This window comes from Castor canadensis, chromosome 1 (genome assembly GCF_047511655.1).
Source record: "Castor canadensis chromosome 1, mCasCan1.hap1v2, whole genome shotgun sequence".
NCBI classification, from domain to species: domain Eukaryota; kingdom Metazoa; phylum Chordata; class Mammalia; order Rodentia; family Castoridae; genus Castor; species Castor canadensis.
The window spans coordinates 41,861,478-41,877,104 of NC_133386.1; the positions used below are offsets into that span (position 1 = coordinate 41,861,478).

Below are 15,627 nucleotides of genomic sequence, written 5' to 3' on the forward strand. Positions count from 1 at the left end.
TACATCTTGAGCCACTCTACCAGCCCTTTTTTTGTTCAACAGGTTTTTTCCTAGGTAGGGTCTGTTGAACTATTTACCCAGGGTGGCTTCTAACCGTGATCTTCCTGATGCCTGCCTTCCGAGTAGCAAGGATTACAGGCATGACTTGTGTTGAGATAGGATCTCAAGAACTATTTGTTTGAGCTGGTTTGAACACAATTTTCCTGCTTCAGCCTCCCAACTAGCTAGGATTACAGGTGTGAGCCACCAGTGCCTGGCTGCTCACTTAATTTTTTAAGCACAGCTCAATTTAATATTTAGTGGCAAAACCAGGCAGCTAATGAAGCAAAATGGCCAGGCATGGCGATGCATGGCTAAAATCTGACTTACTGAGGAGGCTGAGGCAGGAGGCTCAAGAGTTGAAGACCAACCCATGCAATTTAGCAACACCCCCATCTTAAAATACATAAATAAGCAAAATGAAAAATGGAGCATAATTTTTTCAACTTCTGGAGGAATTCACACTGTGTGCTCCTTGGGGGCAGAAACTGTGGTCATTCCATGAACCTCCACTGCTTAACAAAAGTCTTGATACATGGTTGATGTCTTGAAAAGTCCAAGTGGTTTCTCTGATGTGTTTTGAGGAATATGAAGGCATGTTTAAATTTTCCATTTCATAGACCTCTGTGGTCTCAAACTCTATACATGTATAAACTATATTTATATATGTTATATTTTTATGTGTGTGTATATTTTTATTTTGCAGTACTGGGGATCGAACCTGGCCTGTCATCCCCGCACTAGGAAGACTGAGGCAGGATCACATCTTCAAGTCAATCTGGGTGACATAGTGAGGCCTTGTCTCAAAAAAGGGAAGAAGTCAGGTCCTTTTGATGAATGGCAGAGTACTTGGTATTTATAAATTTCTGTGAAAAATACTTTACTGGTGCCGGGTATGGCTGGTTGACACCTGTAATCCTAGCTACTCAGGAGGCAGAGATCAGAAGCGAGGTTTGAGGACAGTACAGGTAAATACTTCTTGAGACCCTATCACAAAAGAAGCAGAGTGGCTGAAGTGGTAGACTACCTGCCTAGGATGTGTGAGGCCACAAAAATAAATACATCTAAAAAAAAAAACTCCAAAAGCTTCCCTTATTCTTTAGGGAAAAAATTGAATCAAATAAGACCAATTTTATTGTTCAAGAATTTGCTTTATCTATTTATTTACTTGCAGTTCTGGGATTTGAACCCATAGCCTCACACATGCTAGATAAAAGCTCTCCCACTTGAGTCATGCCCCAGCCCTTTTTTGTGTTGGGCACAAACACAAATTCTCCTGATCGCTGCCTCCTAAATAGCTAGGATTACAGGTGTGAGCCACGGGTTCCACCCGATTCTTGATCAGGTAAATAAGAGTTCTTTATGAAATGTTGATACGATATCAAGTAATCCTTTGATGTTAGAAAATATATACCATAACTGGACTAGACAACTTCTAAATTACTAAAAGTTTCAGCTTTAAACTAGTAAATTACTAGTTTATTTTTGTGGTAGATAATATTTATGTAAACAATGCAGTAAATTAGAAACATTCTTCTGTTCTGTTGAAACTGGATCTGGGCTACAAGCCCAGGCCAACCTCGAACTCACAATCATCCTGCCTCAGACTCTCAGTGCTAGAATCAGAGGCGAAGTTAAAAACATTCTTGAAGGGACTGCAAAGCTCTGATAATAATTATATAATTGAAATTACAATAGAGCCAATTGCCCAAATTACTCAATTCCTTTTGAAGGGTTAGGCTTTTCTCAGGGGTTAAGCATTTCTAAAATATTTTGGGGCCAGGCATGGCAGGACACAGCTATAATCCCAGTACCTGGGTGGCTGAGGCAGGATCTCATGTTAAGCCAACTTGGGTTATATACTGAGACCAGGTCCGAAAAATAAATCTTATTTTCTGCATTTTTCAGTTTGTAATAAAATTACCAAGACCTCTTTCATTCTTTCTTTGGTTGTAACTATACCCCAATTTAACATGTTCTTATTCTTTTGTCTCCAAGCAGCTCCACAACTTTAAAATTTCAGAATCCTTAGGTTTTTGCGCTTAATTCTGCTACACAAAATCTACATTAGTCAGTATCACCTTTTTAATTTTGGTGCTAGAGTTTGAACCCAGAGGTCTCAGGCCTTCTAGGCAATCACTCCGCCACTAAGCTAAATTCCCAGCCCTATATTGTGCTATTTTAAACACTATCACACATCTCATTAAAGCTATATCCAGCAGGGGAAGTAGCTTAGTGGTAAGATGCTTAGAATGTATGAGATCCTGTATTCCATTCCTAGCACAGCAAAAAAAAAGTTGTACTCCAAATTTAACACTTGTATACTTTATCTTCTCAGTTGAATAAATACCCAAAAATGTTTACAATCACTGTTCCACAGAACATAGCTAATGTCCTCTTAATGATCCCTAAATATATGTTATTTTCCCCAGTCCTTAGAACCACTGGAAATAACTTTGACAATTTTGAATAGAAGCAATAGGTAAGTTTTTAAAATCACAGAATATACAGGCAATCTTTATACTAAATTAAAACTTTATTGAATAAAGAACACTCTCCAGAGCACATGACCCGATGGACTAGGTCCACATTACATGCAGTGAAGCTGAGCACGACAGTAGTTTAACATGGAATGTCAAACAAATTAGTATTTTTCATTGTACAAAACCGTTTATGTAGCTGACGTGAGAGGAAAAAAGCATGACACTCTACAATTTCACCGATCATCCGTGATGAGTTTTAAAAAAAGCATTTGAAGAAACTGGTAGATGTCTTTAACATATAGTTCAAATAAATTAGTTACATGTGCACTACTGAACCCTCTTTCAACCTCTCTTGCATTCCAAATAAAATCTTAGTGCAAACATCAAAGTTGCTGGTCACACCAAAAGACTGTCAAACTCAAAAGAATACAATTTCTGAACTAATGTGTATTAAGTAGGATAAAACCAAGAATACCAGTTACTGCAAAATTCATTTAGGCACGCTTAATAGTCCACTCTAAGCATTTCTTCTAAGTCTCTCACATTAATGACTAAAGCCTGTTTACAGTACTAAAAATTCTATCATTCAAGCATCAATGATTATATTTCAGAAAAAGGAAATCATTCATTTCAGTAATAGCATTACTGCTACATTCTAAAAAAAAAAGAAGAGAGAGAAAGAAAAAAAATCATAATTAACAAAACCAGTACCCCACAGGATACATGGGAGAAAAAAATTGGGAAAAAAGTGTGCTTTACTGCACAGCAGGAATTATATAATGTAAACACCATATTGGCCCACACCACAAAATCCATGAGAAAATCTTCAATTTGAACAGCATGTGTGCATTGTTTTCCAATTTGTGTTTGTGAGTTTATACTGCATTTGCTTGTACCAATACATGACAAATAGAACACACTCTTCCCCACACACACACACACACATCCAAGTGATTGTTAAATATTGAGCATGGCTTGCTTCCCTGACGCTAACTTAAAAAAATGCTAAGTGACATCCCAACTGTTTTAAAAATGTCTACAGAAACCATTTAGTGAATGTGAAGAGTAGTTGAGGAATGATGAAAACGTGAAGGTAATGGTCTGATGAAAGTGGATACACAGAACTGGCTGACATGCAAATGCTTTACAGATGCATGCAAAATCTTTTTCTGTGGGCCTTGTCAGAACTTTTAATTGATATCAAGGATTAAAAAATATAGTAGCACAAGTCCATTGACACCTGGAGGGTCAGGCCTAGAAAGCTTACCTTCAAAGTGCAAATTTTAACAATGGAATGTTTTGACAGGGACACAAGGACAATCTATTGTTTTTTGTCTTGTTGAAAAGAAATAACATGTTCGGGAAGTAGTTATTCCTGGCCAAAGTTATTTCAGTTTCTTGATAAAACAAAGATGAAAAAAATTTAGCCATAATGATCACCCACTCGTTCACATACAAAGAAGCATTCTTAAGAGTGTGGGGGGGAGCAAAAGCCCTTACCTATGTATCACCTAATGTAACTTTTACTTAGAATTTAAGTTCTTTGAATCCACTACATTAAATACCAACATGTACCTCCCTTATCCCCTCCCTGTCCACCCGCCTATCCCAGATGCCCCCAAAGAACCTAAGTATTCTAATGTCTTCTGTTTTCCAAGCCTCACTTCTAAGGCTGCTGAGTACCACATCCACTGGAACAAAATCAACACCTAAGGTGCACTTTCTATAGCACCCTGGATTTCTCCTCCACAATTGCGTGGAATCTTGATGCTCTCAAGCCTGAATCTAGATCTCCAGGTCATCAGGCCGAGGTCTGCTGCTGGCGCGACTGCTGGCTCGGCTTGCAGGTCGCTGGTCCACGATGGCTAATGGCTGTAGTTCATGTCCAGTAGCAATTTTTTTAGAATTCTGGTTATCATCGGGGAAATCAAAAGGCTGGGCATGGGAGTTAGAGATGGTGCTTCCTGCCTGCCCCATTCGATTCTGCTCTGCACTGTAATTAGCCCAATTTTGCTCACTAGCTTGCTTGTTGTAATTGCGGCAAGAGGAATTGTTTCTGTCACCAGTAACCAGCTTGTACCCAGGAGGGGACATGGGTGAGAGAGGAGCAGTTGGTGAGGAGCAGCCATTGAAATAAGCATATTTTGGGGACCCACAGTCTTTTGAGGGGCTCAGTGGGCCAGTGGTGGCATGGTAAGGATCGCTCCTTCCCTTCACACGATCCTTAACACCCTTAAAGAAGACATAGAAGAGTTCGATGATATTTAAAGCCAGCGACACCAGGGACACCACCAGCATGAAGATGATGAAGATGGTTTTCTCTGTGGGTCGGGAGAGGAAGCAGTCCACCTGGTGTGGGCAGGGGTCTCTTTTGCAAGTGTAGACGGCATTCAGGCTGAAGCCATAGACGTACCACTGGATCAGCAAGAAGGCCACCTCAAAGACAGACTTGAAGAGGATACTGATGATGTAGGTTCGCAGCAGGCCCCCTCGCATCTTCACCTTACCGTGCTCTTCGATGCCATATTTGAACTTCTTGATTTCAATCTGCTTCAAGTGCATCTCCACGTTGGCACCGTCAGTTTGGGCCACTTTGAGCTCCTCCTCTTTCTTGTTCAGTTTTTCTTCCTTCCGCATCACATAGAATACATGAGCCAGGTACAGCAGTGTGGGTACAGACACAAATATGATCTGCAGCACCCAGAAGCGCACATGAGAGATTGGGAAAGACTTGTCATAGCAGACGTTTTCACAGCCAGGCTGTTGAGTGTTACAACGAAAGGCAGACTGCTCGTCACCCCAAGCCGACTCAACTGCTGTCCCCAGTAGCAGGATTCGGAAAATGAAGAGGACTGAGAGCCACACCTTCCCTCCTGCAGTGGAGTAGGCTTGGACCTTGTCTAGAAGTTTCCCTAAGGCACTCCAGTCACCCATGTTGCCTGGGTACCTCCTGAGAAAAAACAAAAAGACAACTCTGTCAATGATTACAGGTTGCAAGTTAGTCATTTAATACATAGTTTCTTCTTTCGGTTGACAGTCAAAATATGGTTCTTCTCTCCTCTCCCTCTGCCTCTCTCTTTTAGATGAAGCTAAGTCTGAGAAGAACACAGACTAAATGCAGAGCATGAATTGAAATCTTAACCTGTGGAAGACTGATTAGCTGCTTGGCCCCAGTCTTGCATGTGACCTGAGAAGCTGCCTGTGCTAAGTGCCTCTGCTTACTTTAGTTGCCTGATGAGGACAGTTCTTGCCTGGTAGGCCTATGTCTGGATTCCTGCCTAAGCAAGATGCTGATGTGTGTTATTCAAAATGTAGTTATCAACTAGCAAAAACCTTGTTCCTTCCTATTATTGCTTATACTCTCTCTTCAACAAAATTAGAGATAAGGGAAAAGTAGTTTCTGCCAGATATTGAGGGAGTGGGGGGAGAGGGAGGGGGTGGAGTGGGTAGTAAGGGAGGGGGTGGGGGCACAGGGGAGAAATGACCCAAGCATTGTAGGCACATATGAATAATAAAACAATAAAAAAATATATATATAGTTATCTAAGAATTAAAGTAAAAACACCAGGAATACACCTCAGCCCAAACTTGGGAAATTAGCCCCAATTTTACTCTGAAATGTTTCTCATCATGTAAGTGTGATTTGTGCTTATCTATAAACTGTTTCTTCTCTCTTGCCTTTTTTTTTTTAAAAGACAGGGTCTCCCTATAAACCCAGACTGGCCTTCAACTCAAAATTTTTTTACTCCATAGCCCTAGGGACCTGGGGTTACAGATTACCCTATCATGCCTGGCCTGTTTTTGATTCTTCTTTTTTCTTTCGACAGTACTGGGGTTTGAACTCATAGCTTCGTACTTGCTAAGTAGGCACTCTACTGCTTGAGTCACACCTCCGGCCTCTTTTTTCTGTTTCTCCTTATCAGTAACTTATATATTTCAAGTATGTCTTCTTCCTAGAGGAAAAAGTATGTTGTACTGGATATACTATTGACACATATCCTATTATATGCAAGAACCTACTTTCAAAAACAAAAACTATATGCACATTACATTTCAACTGAAAAATGAAAAAAGGACATCAGAGTATTTTCTCTAAAAAAAAAAGAAAAAAAGAGAGAGACTAGTTTTGGGGCCTTAACCTATGCATTCAACTTAAATTCTTAAAGCGCCACGTATCTTAAGCATCGTAAGCTAGGATCTCCCCATTATTGGGGATGAGAAAAAGATCTGTAGTCTATAGAACAGACAATGATTCTAAAAATTATTGCATTCAATTTATGCTCCTAATTGCCACTCATCCATTTAAAAGAAAAAGTCAAGACTCTAAAGGAATAAGGAATGCTCGGGTCTCTGTGGAGCCAGCTGATCCTCAGGTCAAGGCTTTCTAGTGCATCACACTGGTTTTAATAAAACTGTAAGTAAAGCTGCATTGAAGTCAGAAGTTAGAAATGGTCCCATGATTCTTTTTTTTTTTTTTTTCTATACTGAGGTTTGAACTCAGGGCCTATACCTTGAGCCACTCTACCAGCCCTTTTTTGGGAGGGTTTTTTTCAAGATAGGGTTTTATGACCCTATCTTGCTGGCTTTGAACCGTGATCCTTCCAGAGTGAGCCTGGTTGGTCTCATGCTTTGATACATACAATCTAACAAGGTTTCAAAACTAGGGAGAAATAAGATAACATGTGGAAGACATAGAAAATAGAGGTTAATTGTCAGCACAGAATACTGGGAGGTTTTGAAAAGGATGAAATAGTAAAAGATTATTTAATAATTAAATATAAGCAAAACAATGACTTTCTGAGAGTTAAGTAATGAATTCCGAATGTATAAGTAAAAGTAGGGTTATGTAGCTTCTCACAAACACATTCACTATTTGAATATACAGGAGTTTCTCACCTGGTGTTAAACTATGTGCCCTATTCTCCTTGTAGGAAGCAAATGAAACCAGGAGTTTTCTTCCTTACCACCCAGCATGACATCTGCCTCATGACATCTTGGAGTATAGAGGCCCTGAAAAATTGAAGTGGAAATCTAACCTAGGATTTTCTGGATGGAAATCTGGTTGATCCATAAAGCTATTCTACGCACTGATAGTGCTTGATGGGTATGTTTGATGACAACCCAAAGACTGGTGGCGCCAAAGAAGAATGGAATAAGTGGGAGGTTTGTGGCCAGGAACAGAAGTAGTCATAAACTTTGCTGCTACTTTTACAGAAGGCTATCTTAGATTCTGAAGTGACAAGTCAGAAAGTGAAACTGATGTATGAAGAGTAGTCAAACAAATCCGGGCATGGTGGCACATGCCTATAAATTCTAGCACTTGGGAGGCTGAGGCCTCCCAAGAAGAGGTGACAAAAAGAACTACCTTCTTATTGGTAGTTCATTTTGCCACGAACCAAAAATTCTACCAATTGGTTGTTCTCCCCCTTCACTAACAGTTTAATATTATTCCAAGTCTTAGTTAAAAAATTACTGTCCCTTTTAAAGGAAAGGGCAAAATTATGATTATAGAAGCCTTGGCATTGGTTTATAGACTATACACTGTGAGACAAGTATATTCCTTATTTGCTACATATGGAAACCCGGCACGTGTCATCTCTGGATTCCCAATTTGGAGCTTTATATGTAGATCATGGTCTACATTAACTACATCTAGAGCAGATACTCAAAGCTACAGGTACCCAGTGTGACCTGTCTGAGGACTTTTATAGTGGCTTCTGAACTGTGTCACAATCACTTCACAGCATTTGCTAAACTTACATCCTGGCCTTCACAAGCTCTGGTGAATCTGAACTTCTGTGTGGCGAAAATCATGTTTTTTATTTTTTGTTACTTGTTTAAATAAATGTCCCAAGTAGTTCTGAAGGTTTTAGGCCAGCAGTAGTTCCTCAGTATCTTTGGTGTTTTTCTGTTCAAAACACTTAGGAACTGCGTCAATGTCAAGAAGAAAGCAGAAAGGGCCAGAGTGTGTGAAAAGTCCAAGGGGCCCAGAATAAGGAGCAGCTGCCCTCTGGGATCTGGGAACTGAGAGGTCACCCCTGGCCCTGTGGCTCCTTGTCACTCACTCCCTGCACTTCTCCCTACCACACTTGAGATAATAGGAATCAACCCCGTTAATTCAATTAAAATCCCTTAAAAATAAATCATCCTGCAGGAGCTACAGCAAGTCTGTCTATATCATTAATATCCTAAATTATTAGAATTAGAAAATATTTTGCTTTTAATTTTAGAGATTTTTCCCAAGAAGAGATAACTATACAGATGAAAGTGGAGAAATACAATTATTTGTAACAAAATAAGATTTGCTATCACATTTTCATGATTGAAATAAACAGGGAAGATGATAGTTATTAATATCTTAAAGAATAAAACCATGCTGTCTAAATACATAAGGAAATGTCTACAGAAATTCTTAATAAAAATCTTTTAACGGTTGGGGGGATTATTATGTGTGTTCTTCTAATGTCTTAAAACAAAAATACTTTTTATGGGGGTGCTCTACTGAGGTTAGAACTCAGGCCTTTGTTTCTACTTGAACCATTCCTCCAGCCCTTTTTGCTCTAGCTATTTTGGAGACAAGGTCTCCCTTTTTAACTAGACCAGCCTGGACCTCAATTCTATTTTATACTTCCCTCCATAGGTGGAATGACAGGCACATACCTATTGGTTAAGATGGAGTCTCTTCAACTTTTTGCCCAGCTGGCCTGGGACCTTGATCCTTTGGATCTCAGTATCTCACATAGCTAGGATTATAGGTGTGAGCCAAGGGCGCCTAGCTACAAAACCACTTTATGCCCAAAAAACTCAAATGCAAATCCTCCTAATGTTTCCCTTTGGCTTTTATAAGAATCCCTGCCCCTTGTACTAAATGTCTGTCTGAATGAAGTCAGATGTTCTTGTTGTTAATATTCATATGCACACATAATCAACTTAACCCACACTCAATCCATCAGACAGGCTTTATCTTCAAAATGTGATCTGACTGGGCTGGCAGAGTGGCTCAAGCTATAGAGCACCTGCCTAGCAAGTGTGAGGCCCTAAGTTCAAACTCCAATACTGTGACTTGTGACAAATTCCTACTACAACCTTACTGTTAAGTCGGGTGTCAGCCATCATCACCTCTTTTTAGCTTTCATGTAACTACCCTGTCACCCTGCTTGCCAACCTATTGTGAATCAGCTCGGCTCCACACCCACTGCTCACTGCTTCATTTGTTCCAGGCCCTTGTTCATTAGCCAACTTTCCTGACCACCAAGTATAAAATAGCAACATCCTTCCAATGGTCCTGTCATTTCCTATTCCCCTTGTTCCATCCTCCCCAGCCCCCCTTTTCTCCTTTTCTTTTTTTTTGGGGGGCATTACTAGAGTTTGAACTCAGGGCTTCATGCTTGCAAGGCAGGCGCTCTGAAACAGCATTGATTATTGAAACAATATACTTCAAATGATTCCTGAGTAGGCAAAAGGACTTCATAAAGAAAAAAGGCATTTCTAGAAAAGAGCTGGCTGAATTTATGAGATGGGTTCCTAGTGATGTTATCCTCCCAGATGTGGGCATTCTCTGTAACACACAATTTTATTGTCTCCAAGGATACTACTGCAGAAGAAACAGCCTGTTCAAAATAGCATTTACTTCAAGAATGACAAGAGCAAAGATAATATTAACCCCAGTGAGTGTAGCATCTCTATGCAGCCTGAGTTCACCCAGGCAAAAAAGGGATTTGAATCCCGTACCACAGCAAACATTTCCAGTTCCGAAAAAAATCAACCTTTGCCTCCTTATGCCTGGAGCGTAAGCCCAGCTATGGCCTATCAGACTATTCTACATAAACATCTATTGTGTTCAGAATTCTGCCACATGGCTCCCTGATTACCCTCAGATTCCTTTGCAAAGAAATGACACACCTTTAAATTCCAGAAGGATTTTGATATGTGGCCACTGCACTGCCAGTTTTTCTTTTTTGGGGGGTGGGGGTGGGGAGGTAACATCAAAAACAACACAAACCAAAACACCACTAAGTCTTTTTTCCCTCTCCTCATCACAAGTCAATCAGCTTCCACAGAATGAGGTGAGATGGGGGGTGAGAGACCCTACCCAGATGGAGGAAGATGATGATCCGGGAGAAAAATCCTTCCCTCATTCAACAGCTGCCATTCAACGACTCCATCAACAGAAGGTTCCACTAAGTGAGAAGCTGCAGACTAAGAGCCTGTGATTTGAATTAACTTCAAAAACTCATTTCTATCAGTTCTTCATGTTTTCTCTGCCTCCACCCTCACTTCCACTTCCAAATTAATGACTTTTACTGAATAATCCTGCTATTTTGTAATCATATAAACAAACACACCCTTAGGATGCTCACAAGTGTGTTGAGAACAGTGTATTTGCTGTTCAGTGATGAGCACTGAATGAGAAAACTCATGCTTGTTATGCTCTTTAGTAAGACCTCCATAAAGTTTAGCTATTGCTCTTTGAAAGACCTTAAGAGATAGCTCATTTATGTTCTAATTTTGTTATCACTTGTTTGGCAAAAATTGAAATAAAATGATTAAAAATATTTTCTAAAATTTGTTAAGGTAGGGAAACTGGGATGTGAAATTTTACAAAGAACTAACCATAGATTGAATTTTGGCAAGACATCTGTACACACACAACTAAACTGTAAATTTAGACAACTAAGGCAAGTGGAGAATTTAAGTGGCCATTCCAAAAATTCAAAAATACTTTTGTTAATCTCTCACAGGGCTTTTTTTTTTTTTTTTTTTTTTTTGAGACAAAGCTTCCCTATGTAGCCCTGGATGGTCTCAAACTCACATTCCTCCAGTCTGAGCCTCCCTATTGCTGGGATTACAGGCATGTACCACCAGGCCTGGTGGGGAATTTTTTTTCTTAACTTGAAGCATCTATACCAAAGATATGAACAATAAACAAGATAATTACTTTTTCTCTTCAGTGCTGAACTGGATATGCTTCAACACATCTATTCAAACAAAGAGAATCTTGAAGGGAAGAGAGAATAACAGGAAAGGTGGAGTCCCAGGTATTAATCACTGCTGACTTTCCTATCATTCTCTTCCCTCTGGGTATGTAGTTTCTAAGGTTCATACCCAACTACACCTCTGGATATTAGTAAAGAATGCAAGGTATGCAGAGCTCGGGTTTCCCAGTGCAGGAACTGGAAGAGGCTCAGCAACCAAGCCATCATCAATAGCTGAAAACACAGCCTCTTAGATGCTTGCTGCTAACTTCTTTGACAGCACGTTTCTCCTGCGGGGTGAACACAGGACGGATCACAACTGTAAACGGGAGGCACTGAGTAGAAGGGACAGCTGTAGTGGTGATAAACCTCAAAAGGTTTTAGAAAAATGTGGAGTATGTTTAAACAATGAAAAAAGTAGGAGCAAACCGCAGTCACGGCATTTCCCAGGCGAAGGGCAGGTGACCACTGTGTCCTGATTCTTGAAATACAGAGTTTTCACCCTTTGGGGAACCACATTCCAGTAATTCAGAATTCCAACACATCATCAGGACAGAATGTGCTTGTTGTGACTGGTATAGTTTTCATTCAATCTAGCCTACCCAGAAGAATTAATTATTCTTCCCCAGAGGTATTTTATATCTTAATTGGTATATTTCATTCTTGGGGGTGGGTTACTTTAATGAGATCTCTGGAGTACTATAGGCTTTTATTTTCATTCATTCCTGTATTACAGTAAAAAAGTTAAGCTTCTTCATAGGACACTTTTGACGGAGTTTAAGTATGCCCAATTTCCAGAAGGCGAGACTCAGCATCTTTCTTGTCATTACTAACTTGGTCGAGAGCGAAGGACATTGAAAACCCACCTCCAAATAAAGCCATGTGTTTCCACATCTCGGCTCTCGTCCTCCCACCCCCACTTCCTACCTCGAGAGGAAGGGAGCGCGCCTTTGGGTGAGGCTGAACCTTTGGGTGAAGCTGCACCGGGTGCGGGTCAAGGAGAGACGACCCTGGCCATTCTCAGAGATGCTCAGAGGATCAGTGGGTGACCCGCTGCGCACAACTCAAGGTTCCGTTTCCCCAACGGATTTGCTTGAGGACACGTCATTAGCTCTGACCCTACTTCGTGTAGGGTCTTCCTTCCTGCCTCTTCTCCCACCCCCGCCCCGCCTCATTCTCGGGAAGTTTCAAGAACTTCCAGGAAGGCTACAAGTGCAGTTCACCAGTGCCATACACCACGGTCCCCAAGGTGTTCTGTTCAGGTTTCCTTCCCAAGGGTTGTACGGAACGACTCAAGTTTAATACGAGAGAGAGAGAGAGAGAGAGAGAGAGAGAGAGACAGGAGGGGGGACAGAGAGAAAAGGAGAGAGAAAGAGGAGGGGGAGAGAGAGAGGAGAGGGAGGGAGAGGGAGAGAGAGAGAGAGAGAGAGAGAGAGGAGAGGGAGGGAGGGAGAGAGACAGAGAGAGAGACAGGAGGGGGGACAGAGAGAAAAGGAGAGAGAAAGAGGAGGGGGAGAGAGAGAGAGGAGAGGGAGAAAGAGAGAGGAGGGGGGGGAGAGAGAGAGAGAGAGAGGAGAGGGAGAAAGAGAGGAGGGAGGGGAGGGGGGAGAGAGAGAGAGGAGGGGGAGGGGAGAGGATGGAGGAGGCGGGAGTGGGGGGAGGTGAGCAGGCTGGGAGGTGAGATTGACAGCTTTAATGAAGTCAATCACTGCCCTCTCACCTCTTGGCACCCGGCCCTCCCCCTCCCCCTCCCCCTCCCGGGCTGGGTTCCGAGGCGGAGCTGGAGCCGCGCTGGGCTGGGCTGGCGGGGACTTGCGGGACCGTCCGAAAACCCCGGAGGCCGAGCAGCCGGGGCGGCCGAGGCTAAGATGGCAGAGGCGCCCCGCCGCGGCCTCCGCCGGCTTTCGTTTCAATTCGCAGATCGCGATTCTCTGCTGAAACCTCCCCGGCGGGACCGACACCGCTCGGAGGACCGACTCCGCGCACTTCACGTCTGCGGAGCCACAGCAGGAAATCCGCACGGGGCACGAAAATGCATGCTTGCATTTCTGGTTAGCAAAGTAAGTGTTCCCAAGAAAACAACTTGAAAAGTGGAACGTTTTGAAGGACACATGCCTGTAATCCTAGCCTAAAGCCAGCACCCGGGCAGCTCCGAGCCGCTGCAGGTTGGGGCAGCGCAAGGGCCGGGGAGGGCAGCTCCCTCCCGGGCGCTCTTTTCTTTTCCCAGGTGTTTCTAGGAGCTTGCGTTTTAGTAGACGACTTTGGAAATGTGTCCTGGCATACACTCTTTTCTGAACTTCTGTTCCCCTCCAAATGCTCCGTAAGTGACCGCCACCCATTCAAGGTCTCTCATCTCCAGAGTTGCCAACGTGGTGGAGTAAAAGCTGGCTGAACCGAGGGTCTCAGATGTTCCCTCAGTGGTCGGCAACACACAATCACTACAGTTGACTTAAAAGCCCCAGTGCTAATGCCCTGCATTATACATTTGCTTGGTTAATGGAGGAAACTCCAGGAAGGGACCACGTGGAAGTCAAGTAGCCACAAGGTTTTAACAAAGCACTTTGTTACAAAAGAAGTTTGCCTTTCAAGACTATAGAAAGAACATCAATCAAGATTTCCACATGAGAAAGCACCAAGTGAACAATAATGCATAGGAAGCAAGCTGAGCAAATGGCACTTTGATTTTTGTCATGCCAGTCAAATCCCCCAAACCCAGGGCCCCCCAACAAGACGCAGCGCACCTACACTGCTAGGGATTACAAAAATAGAAACAAACTTAGGCTCGAAAACGAAGAATCAGAATCCAGTTAAGAGTTCTTCATTCTAATAGGAAAGGTTTGAACTTTTACCTGTTGCATTATCAACAGAAACTTTTTAAACAACCAAAATATAAACGCAGTACAATTTTAACATTAAAACTAGAGGAGTCCTTTCGTGTTCATCATTCCATTAACAGTATCACAAATGAAAGTTACACTGAACACATTTAGAAACTCTAGCAAAGTTTTACCCGTAGAAAAAGAAACTAGTAGGTAAAGTGGGTTTTAAAAAACTTACTCTTTCACTTAAAAGAAGTGAAGTAGGCGCGCCAAGTGGTGGAACTCCTTGGAGGATGAGGTAAAATGAAAAGGCAAGTTCAGGCACTCAGACCTGTCTATTTAAAGTTTAAAAGTCTGCTGCTGTTTGGTACTTTCCTCACGCCTTCCCCCTAATGAAAGAAAAGTGCTGATACCTCGTAAAAAGCTTTTTTCTAACTTGGAGCACAGAGCTTTTAAAAGTTTCAAGCCACTGACTCAACTAGAAGGAGGGGCCAGGAGAAAGGGGAGGGAAGAAGGAGAGGCGGAGAGGAGGTGGGGAGGAGGCTGGTGAGCTGGGGCAAGAAGAGGCGAAGGAGAGTAGCGAGGTCAAGATGAAGTTGTGGCTGAAATCTGCTGACGAGAAAAAAAACAGCATTAGATACATGAACGCCACTCCTTGGAGTTACTCCTTACAGATAAAAACTCTTCATGTTTGTTTCACCAAGACACTAGGGACAATAAAAAATTACTTATTTTATACTATTACATATTCAAAAATGTTAAAAACAGTGCAGTTAAGTATAAATGGGGGAGAAGAGTAGAGTCAGTGCAAACTTGTTTCGTGTTGATCAAGGTGTGTGAAGTTGGAGGTGGGTGTGAGTGACCTATTTGATGATCTAATTCCCTTCCCCTTAAGCAGGAACAATAAACAAAGGAAATGGTGGGGATGGGAAAGACATTTCAAAAACAGACATACAGAGTGGTATGTCTGATCCCCATCCATCCAACAGTTTTTTGACTGCTTTGCATTTTTACTCTTTTCAGTGTAGCAAAAGGAAATAAATATTACAGTCTGTATATTATATTATATGTAATATTATATAGTCTATATATAATGTTTTGATTATGAAATCTCAATGTCTGACCTGAATCCGATCTCTAGAGAACTGAAAATTTATATCTCAGCTCAATCCATGCCAACACTTTAACATTTAAATCTGTAGTGGGATGTCAGGATTTTTTTTTTTTAAATCAAATGCAGACCGCACTTGCCAGATGTGTTAAGGTGGAATTCAGTAGGTCTCAAATTCTTTTTCCCTAATTTCTGCCTAA

At 41.7% G+C, this 15,627-nt stretch overlaps 1 protein-coding gene across 1 annotated transcript; it reads right to left on the reverse strand.

Moving 5' to 3' along the window:
* Positions 1 to 2,556: 2,556 nt before the first annotated feature.
* On the reverse strand, positions 2,557 to 14,768 carry Gja1 (gap junction protein alpha 1). Its single transcript, XM_074075447.1, has 2 exons — positions 14,555 to 14,768; positions 2,557 to 5,472 (listed from the first exon to the last, which is right to left on the reverse strand). Exon 2 carries the CDS (start codon positions 5,454 to 5,456, stop codon positions 4,308 to 4,310), a length of 1,149 nt encoding a protein of 382 aa, XP_073931548.1. The 5' UTR covers positions 5,457 to 5,472; positions 14,555 to 14,768; the 3' UTR covers positions 2,557 to 4,307.
* Between the last annotated feature and the right edge of the window lie 859 nt (positions 14,769 to 15,627).

What these genes read in the sequence shown, in the direction of transcription:
- Gja1 (XM_074075447.1), bottom strand. Translation starts at nt 5,456, where the DNA reads ATGGGTGACTGGAGTGCCTTAGGGAAACTTCTAGACAAGGTCCAAGCC.